This window comes from Rutilus rutilus (genome assembly GCF_951802725.1).
Source record: "Rutilus rutilus genome assembly, chromosome: 2".
NCBI lineage: Eukaryota > Metazoa > Chordata > Actinopteri > Cypriniformes > Leuciscidae > Rutilus > Rutilus rutilus.
This window is the reverse complement of record NC_140210.1, coordinates 52,782,072-52,803,191: the sequence shown is the minus strand read 5'-3', so window position 1 is coordinate 52,803,191 and position 21,120 is coordinate 52,782,072. Positions and strand designations below refer to the sequence as shown.

General features: G+C 39.1%; 1 protein-coding gene across 1 annotated transcript; it reads left to right on the top strand.

Moving 5' to 3' along the window:
- Positions 1-9,938: 9,938 nt before the first annotated feature.
- Positions 9,939-19,494, top strand: LOC311283970 (B-cell receptor CD22-like). Its single transcript, XM_084398785.1, has 10 exons — positions 9,939-10,012; positions 10,175-10,231; positions 13,214-13,555; positions 13,654-13,902; positions 15,500-15,736; positions 15,820-15,916; positions 18,519-18,564; positions 18,667-18,744; positions 18,829-18,888; positions 19,026-19,494. Exons 2-10 carry the CDS (start codon positions 10,189-10,191, stop codon positions 19,047-19,049), a joined length of 1,176 nt encoding a protein of 391 aa, XP_084254911.1. The 5' UTR covers positions 9,939-10,012; positions 10,175-10,188; the 3' UTR covers positions 19,050-19,494.
- The last annotated feature ends 1,626 nt before the right edge of the window (positions 19,495-21,120 follow it).

The following is a 21,120-nucleotide window of genomic DNA, read 5'->3' as shown; positions in this document are numbered from 1 at the left end:
GTAAGAGAAATGTCAAAAACTACACGTGTAAAAGAGTTTGTTCATTCAAAAGTCAAATAATCAATAATCAATGTGTTTTTCCCATAGACCGTCCATCCCAGACCTGCTGTTCACCAGTCGGGCTCTTCTGGATATGAGAATCTGTCCGTAAGTTTCTCAAGTCTTCTCAATTTCATAAAAAAAAACAAAATGTCCTCAGTAGTCAATCAACTACACTGTTAGACTTTTCTGTAATTTCTACAGTTATTTACTTTAAATCCCCCAGTATTATACTGCTATTTCTCTTTACAGTAAATAACAGTGATTCCAATTGCATCATGGGAATTTTCTGTGACGTCTAACACCACATACAGAGACTTACTGTATTTTTTAAATTTGCTGTATACTACTGTATTTGATGTAACTGCCTCTCTGGCTGGCACCATTCCACCGTGCTTTTTATTTCCTAATTTTTGCCTTACACCGCGTGTCTACAACGCTATAATAGCCAGAGGCTGTCTATATTGGACACATTGAAGCGACCGGACCTTTAAATGCAAACCTGTTTATCCCTTGTAAGAACTAGCGCGAGCGCTTGGACTCGTATCGGACTACGTCTGAAATATAACGGCCGCGGCGCATCACTACACTGTCTGGGTCTGGGATTTGTCGTGTCGCGTCAGACAGACATCCAGTGTAGGTAATGGGGTCTGTCTTTTGTTGGATCGCGACGTTCGTGTCTGGCCCGGGGAAGAGACGGAATTCACTTCACCGAGAGAGAGATCAGCAAGCAAGGTAAAAAAAAAAAAACATTCTGTGTATGTTGACCATAGACTGGCTGTTGACAGGATTGTGACCAGTTTAACGCATGTTATAACGTTAACGCTAGCCTAACGTTACTCGTCGTCAACATGGCGGTAACGAACTTTACCATGGTAAACTGAGCTAACGTTTCATTTTACACACCTTGTTAGATTATTGAATTGTCGAGTTAAAATATGCCAACGAGCAACGCGTTTACATTAACAATAAATGTGAATAAACTAATGTGAAATTCTGTTTATAGCCTAATTTTGGCCTACTGATGAGAACCTTTATAGTTTTAGCATTAGTTTGCAAACTATACCATATTATAGTTTTTTTTTAAATGGAATTTAATATTTACTTCCATTTTTGTGTTTAAAGGCAACTGCAACAAAGCGCCAATTCGCGTCAGTGACTTAGCAAGATTCCAGAGGTAGGTCAGCCCATTTGTGATATATTTTGAGATAAGTTTGCTGAAATTATTAGCATACGCTATGTGAAAATTGCTTTTGAGCCACTGGTGCAGACTAGGTAGCTTACAATATCTTATAAAATCTCTATAAAATTGGCTAACTTTATATCAAATAAGTGACCTTTGCATTATGTCTAACTTTATTACACAGCAAATGAACCAATCAGAAGATGGACCATTGTCTTTGTTCAGTCTCACCAGATTTAATGTATCCAGGTAAGCACTGCAGTAAAACTCTCACTAATTCATTCAGACCAAATCTAGCATTCTAAACAACTTAAGTTTATATTTTTGCATTATTTTTATATTTTATTAGCCAGAAGACTCTACCATTGCAGTTCCACCTGACTAGGAAGGTCCTAATATCAGCGCACAGGTGGGTTAACTACTGTAGGAAGGAGAACGATCATCACACAGTGATTTCTTGCATGTATCTTACTGTGTATTTGTCTCAAACAGGTACTCCTTCACTGCAGACAAGCTGAAATGGGCTAAAATCATCTATTTCAGTCGTTCTTTCTATGGATCTCAGTATTTTTGGACAGAATTTAGGATTTGTAAGTATTAAAATTTAATCTGGCATAATTTAATTTAGTTATTTTGTATGCTATTTATTGGCAAAAGCTGTTTACAAATATATATTCTTAAGTTTTTGTGAAAATAATAATAAAAATTAACAAAAAGGAGGTTAAAAATAATGTGACACTAATATTCTCTCTCTCTCTCTCTCTCTCTCTCTCTCTCTCTCTCTCTCTCTCTCTCTCTCTCTCATATAGTTTTGGAACCGGGATCTCCTCTGAAGGACTGAGTACATTTGTGTTTGTGGGCACGCATGCAGACCAGGGAACACTCTGATGTTGTCAATCAAGTTCTGAACAGGAACCAATCTTTGGAGGAGTTCATTTATTCACAAAGGTGGTCAAAAACATTGTGTTGGCTTTTTAAAGATTATTTTGATGATGACTTTTACTCCTATGCTGTAGAAAAGATGGAGTAGACAGTCAGACATTGATAATAATAAGAAATGTTTCTTGAGCATCAAAGAGACTTCTTTCAAAAACATTACGACACTTAAATACTTCTTTTGGCCACCAGTGTACATGAATCCAACACATTTTTGGAAATAAGTGAAATTATTTTTAAGGTGGGGTTATGTGTCTTGTATTGTGAAAAGAACTGTGTTTTGTCCTGTTTTGGACATTTCCTTTTTGAATGCTTAAAAATGTATTTATATTCTGCAGTTTTATGAATGTAATGGTTGATATTTCATTATAATACTTGTATAAGCTAAACAACCAATGACTCTACATTCATTTAGTCAAATGCTAATGTTTTGTTTATGGTTTTATGTATGTTCTCAAAAATGTTTGCAGTGAAGGACAGCACATAATGTGTTAATTTAACACGTTTACACATCTTTGTGCTAACCTCTCTGACATATTTACTTTGTTAAAATCATTAACACAATGAATGAGTTAAAATTAACACAAAAAATGTTGTCTCTAAACTCACCCATTCATGTGTAAAAATTTCACACATCATTTCCAGCATTGGCATGTTTATTTTGTGATATATATGAAATGTTTTAAATAAAAAAAAATGGTATTTTGTGATAACTTTGTCTAATTGGTTTGTATTAGGGCTGGGCGATATATATCGTGAGATTGTTATGCGCATCTCGTCAGTAAAGCCGGTTCCTTGATTAGTAGTAATTCGCCTGAATCTTGACATCTGTGTGTGCCTAAAAGAATGATTTTTTTTTTTTTAATCAACTTTTAAGAAATCCTTTATATTATACGGAAAATTCTGGGCATTTATACAGATTCACTAACCAACAACATTTATTTTAACGAATTCAGTGATCAAGTTCAAATGATTATTATCATAATATAACCAACACCATCAGATCACTTTTTTCTTTGTTCAACTGGTGATTATAATTCAGAAACAACAGACAAACAAAATTTAAAGTTAATAATATATGGGTGAAGAGCCCAACTAAAGCAACCATTGATCGTCATAACGGTAACTTACAATTTGAGATTTTCTCCTTCAGTGATTCTGCTTGTTAACATCAGGTGTCTTCAATAATGTTCAATCATCACTAAATTAATCACTTAATTATATCATTAACTTAAACACTCTTGAGTGTGGACTCATACACTCCCAGGAGTGTTAATTTAACAGTGGAGTTTTTGCTGTGTACAAAGAGCCGTAGTTAACTGACAAGCTGAGCCATATCGCATTAATTATCGCTGGCGATACGTCCGCGATATTAATGCGATATGGCTCAGCTTGTCAGTTAACTACGGCTCTTTGTAGTAAATGCCGCTCCATCTGAAAGCAGGTGATAGTGATTTACTACTAATCAAGGAACCGGCTTTACTGACGAGATGTGCATAACAATATCGCGATATATATCGCCCAGCCCTAGTTTGTATGAAAGTAGTACTTATGTAGGATAAAAATAAAATTAATCATATATCAAAATTATCAAATCTAATTTATATTTAGTACAAATAAAAATAATTACAGTAGTGTACTGATTAGCTTCGTTTTTACAGTAATGCACTGTACTGATTCGCTTCGTTTTTACAGTAATGCACTGTATTACACAAAACTGAAATACGGTTTGGTACTGTAACTCTTAATTACAGTAACTTACTGGCAACAGTGTTGCCAGTAAGTTACTGTAAAAAACCCTTGAAAAGTCTAACAGTGTAGTTAATAGATACTAAACAGTCTTTTCTTTCTGTTACAAGATGGATTATACGAGTCGATTCACTGACAGAAATATATATTGTTTTTCTCAGATTATTTGTACCATTTGTAGTGTTGATTTATGTAAATGTGTGTCTTATTTCTGTTGTAGCCACGGCAAGACGCCACAGTAAGGTGAAGCACAAGCTAAACTTTACTCAACTTTTGTCCCATCGCTGGACACATCCACATCACAACTACTGATGAAAAATGAAACGCATCTTCAGAGTTTCCATTCTGCAGAAAGTAATGGATTATATTCGTGTGACATTAATAAACAGTCAATGTGCAATTAATAAACGAGTTTAGAGTTGTTTCTGTAATATTTTATAAATTTTATCTGTGTATTGACGAGTGCATGTGGCAGATTTTTCTCTTTATTCCTTTTCAAATAAAACATTAAATGATAAAAAGGTACGAAGATTCAAAATTCTGTTTAAAATCTGTGTTTCAAAGTGTGTATTAAACTGGCCAAGGCACGTGATTTCAGAAAACGAGGCTTTGTTAGGTCATACAATGTGAAACGAAATTTGAAATTCTGATAATTTGATGCTAAAACAGTGGTTCTCAACTACGGGTGACGTCACGGACACTACGTCCATATTTTTTTACAGTCTGCAAAGCGCCTTTTCGACACTTGTTAGTGTCGCTGTTGAAGGGGAGCAGCAAGTTCACAATAGCAGCGATGACTTTTGTGGCCGCTTTAGAAGAGGCAGAGAGCCAACCACCAACACACGAACGCTGTTACCATGGCTGTTTATTTTCTGCTGATCTCCCCGACCCCTCCTCATCCCCTATCCTGACTGATAATGCTGTGGGTCTTGTCAGTAATGTGTAAGATGTTGACATGTCTAAGTTATAAAATGAGATATAAAACCAAAAAGAAGTTAATTATACAAATAAAACATAATACTGCGTTAGTATGGACTGTATGGAAACTATAAGCTCTAAAACTAATATATTCATAAAATATCACACTTGCATATTAAGTTCTGCACATTCTGAAAATATACAGCAGTGTATTTAAGGATATTGTGCTCTTTTATTAAATTGTATTGTATCTAGCTTGTTTCGGGTCTTTCCTTTGCAAATTTGCATGTGTCTAGCCAGCATAACAGTTCAAAACAGTGAATCATTTCTGTTCAGTGATTCAGGTCAAATGATTGTGAAATAATGATTATGTTAAAACACAACCAACACCATCAGATCACCTTTCCTCTTTGTTCATCTGGCTGTTATAACTCATGTACAGCAGCCAAACAAAATCTAAAGTTAATGATTTAAGGGTCAAGAGCCCAACTAAAACAAACACTGATCACCATAATGGTGATTTAAAATTACGGTTTTCTCCTTCAGTGATTCTGCTTGTTATCATCAGGTGTCTTCAATGTTGGCAATAAAAAAAAATTGTGTATAAATTTTCTTTGTAAATTTTACTCATTTTAAATGGTTACCTTTTAAGGAATTATTTTGATTAATTATTACTCAATTCTAATTTGTTAAATTTAATTAATAATATTGCTTGTAATCTGTTGCCACAATTTTATTGATTAGATATAGCGTATTCATTTTTACAGTGTGATTTGATTTCGCCTTGCAGCTCAGGCTGGAAACCTGTACATTTATCTCTACTGCTTCCTTTACAAATTTGCGAGAACCAATCACAAACTGGCCTAATCCAATCCAACTCCAGTAACGGCTCTGTCCAATTCCTTTTAACCTCTCGACGATGCTCAATGGCTTCTTTTTAGCACATCACTCGAGTGGGTGTAAATACCACAAACTTTCATGTGTTTTTTTTTTTTTAAATTTTTTTTTCATGGTCTGACTGGTTGAAGGACTATCCAATTGCGTACAGAGTCATTTGAACTATGCCCATTGAGTAGAAAATACATAGCAGACTCCCCAGACCAATGTTCAATCTTAAAAGATTGAGCTTGCTCTGGTGATAGCCAGACTAACAGCGTACGTGAACGCGCTGATGACTTATGTGACTCATTATGTCTGCGTGAACAGCTTGCGCAGTGGTATGCAAACACACATTGACCGACAGGGAACACGTGCGATAGGACCGTTCGGACCGAACGACACGATTGAACGAACATTATATGGTCCTACGCCTTCCACAGACGGACATATATTTATTGTCGCTTGACAGAGTGATTGCTATCAGGATATGAGGAGACTTTCAACCAGCATAACAAAAAAAAAAAAATTCTGCAGAGAATCACCTACAGCACCTTTAAGTTGTATTTACTCAGAAGGTAACACTTTACTTGAAGGGGTGTGCATAAGACTGACATGACACATGTCATGAATATGAAGGAGGTTTTATGCATGTTTATGACAACTGTCATTAAGTGCCATTCGCTCAATTATGACATTTTTTAATGCAAATATGACATTGTGTGAGATTTCTTTGTTATGGCAACTTGACATTACTAAGACAACACAACCTGTCATAAATATGTCCTAAACATGACATAGCAGATTAATTATCAAACTTAAGAAACCACTTAGCTTTATGGGTTAACATTTCATTAAACTGTCATGTGGTTTGTTTTGATATTGGCTGTCATGAAGCCATTATAACATTTTAATGACAAATTAAATTTGTACCACTGTAGTTGAGGTCAAGAAAAACATTCATGACACAGTTATAATGGCCTCATGAAGGTGTCATGTCAGTCTTACACAGTAAATTCCACAGTGTTAAATCAACACTGCTCAGAGCAAATATGGTCCCACTCTACAGAGTGTTAAAGTAACACTAAAGCGGTGTTAAAGTTAATGAGATAATTAAGTGATTAATTTAGTGATGATTGACTATTATTGAAGACACCTGATATTAACAAGCAGAATCACTGAAGGAGAAAATCATAAATTGTAAGTTACCATTAAGGTGATGGGTGTTTGCTTTAGTTGGGCTCTAGACCATTATATGTTTACTTTAATATTTACTGTTGTTTGTCTGCTGTTATTGATTTATAACAGTTAAATGAACAAAGTAAAGTGTGATGAGATAGTGTTGGTTATGTTTTGACATAATCATGCTGTGATCTGAAAAATGAAACTTATTGAGATAACAGCATATGATTATCAATACTTTACTAATAATCCAAAATATTTCATAAACATTGTTATGATCAAAACACTTTCAAATTAATTTATTTAGAAACACAGACATCAATAATCAGCCTGTGAATCTCAACAATGGTGACAATAATAAAGCATGTTGCAGTGGCTGCCACCAATCACAACTCATTAATGGCTCCCATCATGCATTGCGGTATGAATAAATTATGATCTGAATTGTCTATTTAATTTACTTTTCCTAATTGAATATTCTGCTCGTCACCATTGTTGAGATGCATAGACTGGATCTTGACGTCTGTGTGTGCCTAAAGGAAAGATTTTTTTGTTTTAAACAACGTTTAAGAAATCCTTTACATTATATAAAAAATTCTGGATATTTATGCAGATTCACAGTTATTTTGTAACCAACAACATAAATCGAAGTCAGAAATAAGGATCATAATGAGTTCAGTGATCAAGTTCAAATGATGAAGTTCAAATGATGAATTTCATTATATAACCAACACCATCAGATCACTTTTTTCTTTGTTCATCTGGCAGTTATAACTCAGATACAAGAGCCTAACTAACTCTAAAGTAAATATATAAGGGTCAAGAGCCCAACTAAAGCAAACACCCATCACCATAATGGTAACTTACAATTTATGATTTTCTCCTTCAGTGATTCTGCTTGTTAACATCAGGTGTCTTCAATAATGCTCAATCATCACTAAATTAATCACTTAATTATCTCATTAACTTTAACACTGCTTTAGTGTTACTTTAACACTCTGTAGAGTGGGACCATATTTGCTCTGAGCAGTGTTGATTTAACACTGGGGAATTTACTGTGTATGCACACTTCAAGTAAAGTGTTACCGGTTTTTGTTTCTTAGTTCAACCAAATAAATCATTCTTTTAGCCAAATTGGTCTTTTATTTTAATAGTAAATACTTAATTTAAAATATTTCAGTCATGTTTCGGATGACAATTTTGAATTCCCATTTAAGTACATTTTTACTGCAATTAAGAAGTTGCATTGGAAGACATGCGAACATTTAACTGCAAGTCAAATCAATTAAATATCTTAAGGTGAGGAAATATCTTAATTTTAAAAACTCCACAAACAACATTAACAGCTTCACTTATTACTAACCAGGTTGTGGTTATGATGATCAGTGTTTGCTTTATTTGGACTCTTCATCCTTGACTTTTTGATTTACTTTATGGCAGCTGTAACAGTGTGTTAATAAAATGCATTTGTTGTGGCAAAGAAAGCCAAGGTGGAGTGAGATTAGGTGATGTTGGTACTGATAATGATATAATTGTCATAAAGTGGTCACATTAGTATTATTAATGCATAAAAATTTTGTTCTGTTGACTCTGTGATAATGCAGCGTTAGCTCCAGCAGTGTTATGCAATCTGATCATTTGAAGAATTTTACAAATATGCCGAACAACCACAATCCACCACCTCCTGCATGTCACTTCTCTCTTTTTTATTTTTGCCACCAAACTGAAGGCAAAAAGAACATCTCTCAAGGATGTCGAAAAATAACTCTCTATGGTCGAAGTGACAACATCCAGTCTTACTCAATATATGTTTCACAATTACTCAGAAAATGTTTCCAGGAAGAAACCGTGGCCAGTATAAACAGCCAGTTTTATTTTTATAGGATTTATAAACATCTAAACATCTCTTCATATTAAACATCTCTTCAGTTTTAATATGTGAAAAAGCAAGCAAAAGTGTAAATACGTTAATATCTGACAATATGTCAATAAATCTGAGATTCACTGATCAATTAAAGTGTTGAACCAAAGAATGATGACAAAACTCATTAAACCCAAAATGCCTTAAAGGGATACTCCACTTTTTTCGGAAATATGCTCATTTTACATCTCCCCCAGAGTTAAACAGTTGAGTTTTACCGTTTTAGAATCCATTCAGCCGAACTCCGGGTCTGACGGTACCACTTTTAGCATAGCTTAGCACAGATCATTGATTCTGATGAGTCCAGTAGCATTTCTTTCAAAATGACCAAAGAGTTTCAATATTTTTCCTATTTAAAACTTGACTCTTCTGTAGTTAAACCGTGTACTAAGATCGACGGAAAATGAAAAGTTGCGATTTTCTAAGCCTATATGACTAGGAACTACTCTCATTCCAGCGTAATAATCAAGGAACTGTGCGGCTGTACCATGAGTGCAGCAGGCGTAATGATATGACGCAGCGCCTGAAAATAGGTCTAATAGGTTAGACAAACTTAGTCCCGGTCACGTTGGAAGAAGTTACCGAGCTGGGGACTATTTTCAGGCGCTGCGTCATATCACTACGCCTGCTGCACTCATGGTACAGCCACACAGTTCCTTGATTATTACGCTGGAATGAGAGTAGTTCCTAGTCATATAGGCTTAGAAAATCGCAACTTTTCATTTTCCGTCGATCTTAGTACACGGTTTAACTACAGAAGAGTCAAGTTTTAAATAGGAAAAATATTGAAACTCTTTGGTCATTTTGAAAGAAATGCTACTGGACTCATCAGAATCAATGATCTGTGCTAAGCTATGCTAAAAGTGGTACCGTCAGACCCGGAGTTCGGCTGAATGGATTCTAAAACGGTAAAACTCAACTGTTTAACTCTGGGGGAGTTGTAAAATGAGCTTAGTTCCGAAAAAAGTGGAGTATCCCTTTAACAATAGGAAATGAGGATTCCTATTGTTAAAGAATTTGGGGTTTAAAGACTTTTTAGATTACGATACATGCCATAGGATCATGATGAAAAGTTGTCTGAAGTTTCTCACACAAGGGCAGGACCCAAGAAAGAGGAAGGAACGAACGCCTGCATAGGGATTTTTAAACTGTGTTAATCATGTGAAATCAGTTTAACTCCTGCCCGAGATCAGACTCCCCAGAACACGGTAAGAGTTACAATGCTTAATATGTGAATATAGTCAGATTAATACTTCCGTAGAAACCTCTGGCCTATTCAATAGGAAATATTCTCTTTGAAATCTAATGCATTGAAATGTTTTGGAAGCTAAAGTCTTTTTTTTTCTAATCATGTGTGTGTTAAATTGTAGTGATCTCAGTCAGAATGGCTCCTCGTCTTCCTCTGGTGATTCTGCTCATGATTCACAGTGAGTCATTAGAGAATTAACATAATTAACGTTACATAGTCACTTATTAAATAAACCTGTTTTTTTGTGCCTTTCTTTTGCTGGGAACTTCCAATCATTGAACCCCCTTTAATTTTTTTGTTTAATTAATCAATTAATTGTTCTTTAATCAGATAATACAATGTCATTTATACCATGGTCTGTCTGAATACTTAATTCTTATTGGCTGAAAGGTGTGCAATAAAACCGTTTAATGGTAGTTCCATGTCAGTTTAATCACTGTTCTATATTAATGCGCTACATTCATTAAACTCTAAACTTCATTGCTATAGAGAGATGCTGCACAGATGCTATCATTCACACAACACACCTCTCTCTCTCTCTCTCTCTCTCTCTCTCTCTCTCTCAAAAGGCCAATTCATTTACATAAATGTTATAATTCAATCAAATAGTTAATCCAACGCTGACCCTCGGCGCATGTGGCAGGGCATTCAGGCCATCAGTGACTACAAACCCTCTCACTCCACCCCCGCAGCCACTGATGTCAACTTCCTGAACGAGCTAAATGACTTTTATGCTCGCTTTGAAAGAGACAACAGAGAAACTGCCACCAAGCGCAAATCCTCAGCTGACCACCCGCCGATCACACTCTCCTCCACAGATGTCTGCAATGCACTGAGCAGGATCAGCGCGCACAAGGCTGCTGGACCAGACAACATCCCTGGACGCGTACTCAGGGCATGTGCGGAGCAGCTCGCTGGGGTTTTTACAGACATTTTCAACCTGTCTCTTGCCCAAGCAACTGTACCAACATGCTTTAAATGCACTTCCATTGTGCCAGTGCCAAAACACTCCAGCCCGAAGTGCCTTAATGACTACCGCCCTGTAGCACTCACACCCATCGTAATGAAGTGCTTTGAGCGGCTGGTCCTGGCACACCTAAAAGACTCTCTACCATCCACATTGGACTCACACCAGTTTGCCTACCGTAGCAATAGGAGCACAGAGGATGCAGTCTCCATGGCACTGCACTCTGTGCTCACACATCTGGACAATAAGAACACTTATGCACGCATGCTGTTTGTTGACTTCAGCTCAGCATTCAACACTGTCATCCCAACTAAGTTAATAGCCAAACTTGGAGACCTGGGCTTCAACACCTCCATGTGCAACTGGATTTTGGACTTCTTGACCAACAGACCCCAGAATGTTCGATCAGGCTCCAACTGCTCCACATCCATCACACTCAACACTGGTGTACCACAGGGCTGTGTGCTAAGCCCGTTCCTCTACTCCCTCTTCACCTCCGACTGCAAGCCTGTGTACGGATCTAATTCCATCGTCAAGTTTGCGGACGACACTACGGTGATTGGTCTCATCAGCAACAACGATGAGACTGCCTATAGGGAGGAAATCAAGCACCTGGCCACATGGTGCACCGAAAATAACCAGCTCCTCAACACCACCAAAACGAAGGAGCTCATCGTGGACTTCAGGAAAGTGTCAAGAGGCACACACGACACCATCCACATCAATGGAATGGCTGTTGAGCGTGTCTCCAGTTTCAAGTTCCTGGGGACCCACATCTCGGCGGACATGACCTGGACAACCAACACCTCCAGCCTGGTCAAGAAGGCTCACCAGCGCCTCTTCTTCCTGAGGACACTGAGGAAGAATCAGCTTTCCTCCACTATCCTGGTGAACTTCTATCGCTGTGCAATAGAAAGCATCCTGACCAACTGTGCTACAGTGTGGTATGGGAGCTGTTCTGTTGCAGAGCGCAAGGCACTGCAGCGGGTGGTGAAAACCGCCCAGCGCATCACTGGGACTCCACTACCTGCCATCGAGCACATCCAGAGGAAACGCTGTCTGCATCGAGCTCGCAGCATCCTTAAGGACTCCTCTCACCCAGCCCACAGACTGTTTTCTCTCCTGCCCTCCGGCAGGCGTTTCAGGTGCCTCCGGACCAGGACCAGCAGACTAAAGAACAGTTTTTTCCCCAGAGCTGTCTCTTTATTAAACTCTAACCCTCATTGATCCCACTCCCCTTATATACTGATTGACTCTCCTCTCCCTCCTCACACCTGCCTCCATTTTGTTATTTGCAATACTATAATGTTCATTTGCACTGCTGACTGTTATTACAGTAACAACTGTTTACATATGCATCTTGCACTACTACCTTGACTGGAATATGCTCATTTGCACTGCCGACTGTTTATTTACAGTACCGACTGTTATATATACATTGCAATATCGTACCTTAACTGTAATATGCAATTACTTTCCACTGCACTTTCACTCGGATAGCTTCTGTCCAAACTTTATTTGCACTACTTTAAATCCATTGTTATACTGCTCATTAGCCTAACTTATACATATATCTATTTGTAAAATTCTGTTTATAGTAATATCCATCTGTATATTATGCTCACATTCTGTTTATAGTAACAGCCATCTGTATATATATTCATAGTACATATCTATCTGTAAAATTATGTTTATAGTAACAGCCATCTGTATATTATATTCAGTACATATCTATCTGTAAACATTCTGTTTATAGTAATAGCCATCTGTATATTATTATATTCAGTACATATCTAGCTGTAAATTCTGTTCACAGTAATAGTTATCTGTATATTATATTCATAGGACAATCTATCTGTAAATTTTTGTTTATAATAGTATTCAACTCTATATTTATTCAGTACATATCCATGTTCTGCACTTATGAACCACTGTATATCCTGCACTTGCTGCTATTGCACTTCTGGTTAGACCTAAACTGCATTTCGTTGCCTTGTACCTGTACTTGTGTAATGACAATAAAGTTGAATCTAATCTAAAAATCTAATCTAATCTAAAAAATAGTGAAATGAAATGAAAATTAGCCCATGATTTACTCACCCTCAAGTCACCCTAGGTGTATATGACATTCTAAATTAAATCATGGGCTAATTTGAATTTTTGGGTGAACTATCCCTTTAATGTGTGTTTCAGGAGTTTATGGCCAGTATGATCCGCGTGTGAGTTACTCTCCTTTAGACATCTGTGCACTAAAGGACTCAACAGTGAAAATGACATGCACTTTTACATACACTGGATATTATATTACGAAAGTGTTCTGGACCAAAGGTGCTGTAAAAAAGGGTGGAGAGTATCCAGATCTGTCTGAGGACCCTGAATATAGTCAGAGGCTTCAGTATCTGGGAGATCAACAGCAGAACTGCACCGTCAGACTGAGTCACGTGACACTGAAGGATAAAGACAAGTACTACTGCAGTTTCATCACTAATCAAAACAAATGGATTAGTTCTCCAGGTGTAACTCTTACTGTCACAGGTGAGTTTGATGAGGTTTCTCTCTTCTTCTGTGCATTATGTTGAAAAATAATCAGTGTATGACAGCAGCACTAGATATAATGTGTGTGTTGTGTTCAGATCTTCAGGTGGAGTCGCCTGAGAGAGTGACAGAGGGAGATTCAGTCAATCTGAGATGTAAAAGCAGCTGCGCTCTGACTGACAGAGCAACATTCATCTGGTACAGAAACTCACAGCCATTAACTGAGAGAAGAGACAGAAACAATGAACTCCTGCTGCAGTCAGTCAGAAGAGAGGATTCAGGCAGATATAGCTGTGCTGTAGACGGACACACTCACATCTCTCCTGCTGTTCAGCTCAATGTCATGTGTGAGTATCTTATTATTAGTATTTAATTTAGTGTATAAGAAAATGATACAGTTCAGAGGTGGTGCTAATAACTTTTTTAAGTGCATCAATAACTTTAAACTTTAAACTTTAATTTACTGATTTTTATTTTCATTTAACCTTAAAACTACATTTAAAATGTTATATTGCAAACTAGTTATTAAGCAGATGTTATCAGTCTTTCTGAACATCTTCGTTATTACCTTGTCAGCACTTTGAATCGAAACCTGCAGACTGACAATCCCTTTGACATATGCATCTATGGGGCACTATCATACACCCGGTGCAATGCAGCTCCAGGCGCGACGCAAGTGTTTTTTGCCAGGCCCGACGCAGTCATGATTTTCACGTCCTGTGCCACGTTGTTTAAATAGCAAATGCATTTGCACCCATGGGCTGCTGGTCTGAAAACCAGGTGTGTTCAAGCACATTGTTGGCATGTTGCTATTTTGAGGAACTGAAATAGACTGAGCCATTGACCTACTGGAACCTGGTCTAAAGTCAATGGCAATGGTCTAAAGTGCGTTAGTAATGTGCGCCTATAGGCCGGTCCACAACATGCATACACTTATTACAAACACAGGGATGCGCAGCAGCACACAAACATGCCAAATATTAAAAATAAAAGGATTACAATGTAAAATATTAATATTGTGTTCATAAAGATATGGTGGAATCCGGCTTGTCCCGTAGATGGTCTGATTCAGCTTTAACCTTGCACATGAGCCGTTTGCTCTCTAGAAATGTGTTCAGTCTTTCCGCTTGCAAATGTCGTCATGTAAATAGCGAATCTGCCGTGAGCGCAACTGGATTTTAAAGGTATTGGGAGATGAGACTCTGATTGTTTTTTTGCATGTTGGGCCCACAACACTGTTACAAAACACTGTACTATATACTGTACAAGCAAGAGTTGGTTGTTAGTCGCCAGCAGCACAACAGTTCCAGAAAACCAATGACACCCAAAACCAGTGTTACTCATGTATGGAGCAGAAACAACACAACCTCAGCATCTGTTTTCAGGCCTTCCAGCTGAAGTCTCTCCGGCACTGGAAAGCTTTTCTTATAGTAACATTGGTTCTAAAGCCCTTGATTATAATGTTTTTTTTCCCAGTGATATTCCTCTGACCTTTTCTCTTGTGTAATGTCTCTCAGCTATTTCTCTTCCTACACTCTTTCTTCAAATCTCCCTATTGCTCACTCTCTCTCCTCCCCTATCGTGAGTGGACACACCCCCTACTGCTGAAAGAGCGTCTCAGTGTCCATCAGTCCATCTGGTGTAATAGTGGAGGGAGATTCAGTGACTCTGAACTGCATCAGTGACTCAAACCCTCCTGCTCAGTACTTCAAATGGTTTAAAAGAGGAATGTTTGTAGGATATGAAAGAATCTACAGAATCTCAAAGATCAGCTCTGATGACAGTGGAGAATACAAGTGCAAGTCCATCAATAATTATGGAGGGAAAAATTCTAATGCTGTGACTTTAAATGTCATGTGTGAGTTAATGATGGTTCAGTAACTGTGATATTAAATCCTCTAAACATTTTCTGTGATGTGAAATTTGATGTGTTTTCTGCTTTAGACCCGCCAAAAAATGTTTTAGTGTCTATCTCTGGTGAAATAGTGGAGGGAGATTCAGTGACTCTGAACTGCATCAGTGACTCAAACCCTCCTGCTCTGAACTTCAGCTGGTTTAAGGAGAATGAAACCTCAGCTGTTGGATCTGGACAGAGTTTCAGTGCACTACAGAGTGGACGCTTCTACTGTCAGGCTCACAATCAACATGGATCTCAGAGATCAGACGCTGTAACTGTCACAGGTGAAGCTTTTATTAACACACTCCTGTATCTTCACATCATTCATTAGTTTGGAGAGTTAATCATGATGATCTTCCTCTTTCAGTTCATCATGTTGCTGGTAGGAATGTGATTGTGATCACAGTGGTATCTGGAGGATTATTCATCATCATCATCATCTTCATCACCATACTATTTATAATGTAAATACAATATTAGAGAATTTCATCTACTTTCAAACTAATGCATAAGGATATTTGATAATTATTTATATATGAAACAATGAAATTTCTAGTTGCCTTTCAGTCCGTCATGTTCGACATTAAGTCGACGTGCCGATGTAATTGGGATCACTTCAGGGATCCCTATCATCTTCGATGGTATGCAGAACGAGCCAATGCACATTGGCGTGCGTGATTTGCATGTAACGCCCCGCCCTGCAGCGCGGGTATAAATACGGAAGCGGATGCACGCACCTTTGGCTTTCACTTCTGAGCCGAGCTTCCTGTTCTCTCCAAGTCTCTTCAAGAGCTTCTACTTTGTGGAAATCCTTTTGTTTGGTGCTGATGTGATGGCGCGATCAGCGGTGGCCACAAGCTTTAAAGAGAAAGCTCAACAACTGCTGTTTTCACAGCACTAAATTTCTTTGTCGGTTCGGTGTTCCCCGTTTTGAGGGTGCACAGCAGGCTGCACTATTCCTACTTGTGCAGTGCAGCTATCACTGGGTGCCTCAGCACTAAAACTAAAAGAGTACTTTCCCTAAAAGAGCATCACAGGTGTGACACTGCCACTGGCATGGAACCCTCGACCGTGTCCTGAACCTTCTAGGTTGGATGATTGGTTTCTCTGGGTGGGCCGCGATGGTTCTCAGGGTTCCGCCCCGGGGCTTTTCTTCCCGGAAGTCTTCCCGTGCGGCAACCGACCTCACTGTCCGAGCAATGCAAAAAACTGCACAGGCAGAAATCGCATTCCTACTGGCAAAGGACGCGATAGAGCCGGTCGCTCCAGCCGATATGAAGACCGGCTTCTACAGCCCTCACGGAGGCCCATGTTCAGCCAGTGTTGAACAGCGTGAATTCCTTTAACCCTCTGGGGTCTCAGCTGTTTTCTGGCCCTGGAGGTGTTCTGACATGCTCTGACATTAGTGCTTATTTCTGTTACTTGTGACATTTTCATGGCTAAAGTCTGATTTCACTGTATTCAGCACAAACTCTGCTACAATAATATATCAGCAGCATGTATGTAAAAGTTTGTAGTTTTGAGATAATGACATTTATGCGTGGTTTGTGAAAATACAAAAAAAAATTGTCACTGAAATAAGGCCATGAAACGCATACTGACATACTCACATACTGGCATACTCACCAGGAGAACCCTCGAACTTGCCCGATCAGGGCAGTGCTTTCCTTCCTGCAAGCTGGGTTGGAGCGAAGGCTGTCTTCCTCCACCCTTAAAGTGTATGTCGCCACTATCTCCGGACATCAAGAATTCGGCCCGGCCAACTCTCAACGTGATCCTGAGACTACCGTCCGGATACTTGCCCAAGGTTCCTACCACTCCCTTCCGGGACCAGGGGGTGAACCTGCAAGTGCTGCCCCTGGAGAAGGCAGACCCAGCCCTGGCTTTTCTCTGTCCCGTTCGCGCTCTGCGCCTATACATGGACAGAGCGCACATTCTCAGGACCTCAGACCAGCTTTTTTGTCTGTTTTGGATGCAAGCAGAGTATGGCCCACTGGATAGTGGATGCCATCGCCTTGGCATACCAGTCCCAAGAGCTCACTCCACTAGGAATGTTGCCTCTTCCTGGGCGCTTATCCTAGGCGCCTCGCTGGCAGATATCTGTAGAGCTGCGGGCTGGGTGACACCAAACACATTCGCTAGATTCTATAGCCTACGTGTAGAGACAGTTTCTTCCCTTGTGCTTGCCTCAAGTAGCCAGTAACACTGAAGTACCTGCTCTAGTGTTGGCTTGCTGCGCCATTCCCCTCCCCATGGTGGAACCAGTGCTAGGCTGGGTCCTATATGTAATGATCCCTGCGGCGATCCCATATGTGTATTCTTTCACGGAAGGGCTCCCTGCGGTGAGCCTGTGGATTTCCCTTGGCAGAGTCCACTCTGCCGTCATTGTCCGGTGTTGTGTCCCCCTACTATGGTGACATTCCATATGTTGCACTGCCCTGCTCGGCCAGCCCATATGTGTAACTTCCACCTGTTACCTCCCAACCCCTTCCTCTCCCCTGGAAGGGGCACACTTTCCCAGTGTTATCCAAAGAGTCTTACTGTGTGGGTTATAAGGAACAGTAGTATAAACTCTCTTTATGCAGGTCTTCCGACCCAGTCAGCTTGGGGGCTGAGAGACTTTTGCAGGGCGCTGTAGGTGGTAGCGACTGTGGTGTTTTCCATAGTGATCCCAATTACGTCGGCACGTCGACGCAGCGTCGAATATGACCAACTGAAAGGGAATGTCTCTGTTATGTATGGTAACCCTCGTTCCCTGAAATAGGGAACAGGAGACGTTACGTCCCGTTGCCACGGCTCCTATGCCATCGCTGTACGGCTCCTATGCCATCGCTGTCAGCTCCTCTGCGAAAAAACAAAGGTGCGTGCATCCGCTTCTGTATTTATACCCACGCTGCGGGGCGGGGCACACGATGCAAATCTTGCACGCAAATATATGCATTGGCACGTTCTGTATACACTCGAAGATGATAGGGCTCCCTGAAGTGATCCAAATTATGTCGCCATGTTTCAGGGAACGAGGGTTACCATACGTAACCGGGACGTTTCTTTTTTTCTTTTTGACAGTCAGAGGAAAAAGATGAACAGAAGATCTGAAATACATGAGTATGAGGTGAGATGATCAAAGAATAACATAATAAAATCAATAAAAGAAGGAAATTAGACTCTCCATCCATGCAGAGATTGTGTGTGTGTGTGTGTGTAATATGTGTAGAATGATGATCCCAGTGCAGGCTCATATACAGCTCTTGACCTCAGGACCAGATCTTCTGACCAGTACAACACACTCACAGTAAGTGAAATGTCCAAAACTACATATGCAAAAGATTTGCATTCAAAATTCAGGTAATAAATAATCTATGTGTTTTTCACATAGACTGTTCATCCCAGACCTGCTGTTCACCAGTCGGGCTCTTCTGAATATGAAAATGTTTCAGTAAGTGTGAGATCCTCAGGTCTTCTCAATATAATCAATAAAGAAAGTGTCCTCGTACTCGTCAATAGATAGTGAACATCACTTTAACTTTCTTCACTTTTAATCACTTAAATTATCTTTTCTCATTTCTGTTGTAGCCACACAACAAGCCGCCATGGTAAAATGAAGCACACTTAAACTTTACTCAACTTTTGTGGCATCTCTGCACACACACGTCACAACTACCAATAAAAATGAGCGACTGTATCTGTGAACGCCGCTGTTCTGCAGTGAAGTATGTTTATAGTTTTTGTCAAACAAAGTAATGGATTATATTCAAGTGTGTGATGAATGAACAGTATTGTAATCAATAAACATGTTTTCCACTATGAGCTATTGCTGAAAGGACCTTACACATATTATAGTGTGACTGAATTATGTGCAAATATTATCTGTTTATTAAAGGAACTGTGTGACTGATATTGTATCCCTATTTTAAATAGAAATTAAATTTGCAAAAATATATTTCAGCCCATTGTTTCATATTGGTGCTTTGAAGCTCGTATCAACCTGTCACGTGATTTCAACAAACGAGACTTTAGTACATCATTAGGCTTGTTTGACTTGAACCGGAGCTGCACAGACCGATCGGTTTATGACGTCAAAGTACCTCGAGAGCGATTCAAAAGCATACGAGCCGTCTGCTCTCTAATCGCTCTCGCGGTACTTTGATGTCATTCACAGATCAGTCTGTGCAGCTCCGGTTCAAGTCGAACAAGCCTATAGGCCCGGTTTCACAGACAGGGCTTAGACTAAGCCAGGATTAGACCATAGATCAATTAGGACATTTAAGTAATTTTTATAAACATGCTTAGAAAAAAAACATTACCGATGTGCATCTTAAAACTAAAAAGGCACTGATATATTTTTAAGATCAGTCAGTGCAAGTTTATTTCAGTGGAAACAGCTCAGACTTACATTTTAGTCTAGGACTAGTCTTAAGCCCTGTCTGTGAAACCAGGGGTAAATCTGTGAAGATCTCAGCAGAGGAGGATTAAACAACTCCAGGGGATAATGTTTCAAACCATGTTTTGAAATTGCGATGATTTGGCGCTAGAGGGCGATGATCCCACAGCAAATTTTAAGTCCACCCCTCAGAAATAATCTATTTTATTGTTGTGTCTCTGTGCAGATATTGCAGTTCATATCCTTGTAAGAGTCTGGGAAAACTGTTCATGATTGTTTTAAAATAATATATGAGTTTTATGTTTGAGTGATGTCATTTCCAATTACTGAATTGCCCAATCGTGTTGCAGACCAGCACAACCATGTGGGGCCAAGATGGGTTTGGCCTGGGTTATCAAACTGGGTTCCAGCCAGTTTTGTCCACAGTTTCCATGTAGGCCCCACATGGGTTAGCCAGATGAAATGAACACTGCTCAGTGTGCACACTACAGGCAAAATGTCAGAGCTAATGAGATAGTTAAGTAATAACAAGCAGAAGGACAGAGGAACAACAATAACAGAAACTACAACTGACTTCAGCCACAAGAAATCAACTGAAATAAAAGAAGACATTAAATCTCTCAAGATCTTGTAGGAAACTCGGAAGCGAAGACTAAGAGATATCTTTCAAGCAGAAGTTACTCTATTGAGAACTCGCTGTACATCGCTGTAGTCATCCAAGTCTGACCAGGGGAACTTTACATTGTAGTTTATATACCTTTCAAGGGGGAGGGATTTACATAGAGGTAGCACATAAATGAAGTACAGGAGTCAGCTCGTTACCTGTCTAATCAGCATAACAGTGTCATTCAAATGCATAGATGATAATCCAATCAGCCTGACAGTATCACCCATACCTTCACATTGTCATAGCTTAACTTGGGACAACTGCACTATTCGGACGGGACTAGTTTCACAGGGGGACGTCAGAGAAATTTCTGTTTCACAGACGTACTTTGAGATTTTAATCCTGTCCGAATCTGCCATGTCTGTCTTTTTCTCACACGACCTCTGTAAAAATTCCAGAGCAAATTACCTACTGTTTTTCGTCAAACTCGGCGGTCCTCAGAGAAATCTAATCCCGTCCGAATGCGAATATCTGTGATTGCCGAAAATGTTTTTTTTTATTTATTTTTTACGCTTTTTCTTGTGTGTTTTGGTCAACGTGAACTACCATACTAAAATGAAGAGGTTCGAATGTAGATTAATTTAGATTAAATATGTTAGGACGTTTTACTTTATATTTGA

What these genes read in the sequence shown, in the direction of transcription:
- LOC311283970 (XM_084398785.1), top strand. Translation starts at nt 10,189, where the DNA reads ATGGCTCCTCGTCTTCCTCTGGTGATTCTGCTCATGATTCACA. An exon ending in ATCACCATACTATTTATAAT is followed by an intron (nt 15,917 to 18,518) that starts GTAAATACAATA and finishes TCTTTTTGACAG; the next exon opens with TCAGAGGAAAAAGATGAACA. An exon ending in ACCAGTACAACACACTCACA is followed by an intron (nt 18,745 to 18,828) that starts GTAAGTGAAATG and finishes TTTTTCACATAG; the next exon opens with ACTGTTCATCCCAGACCTGC.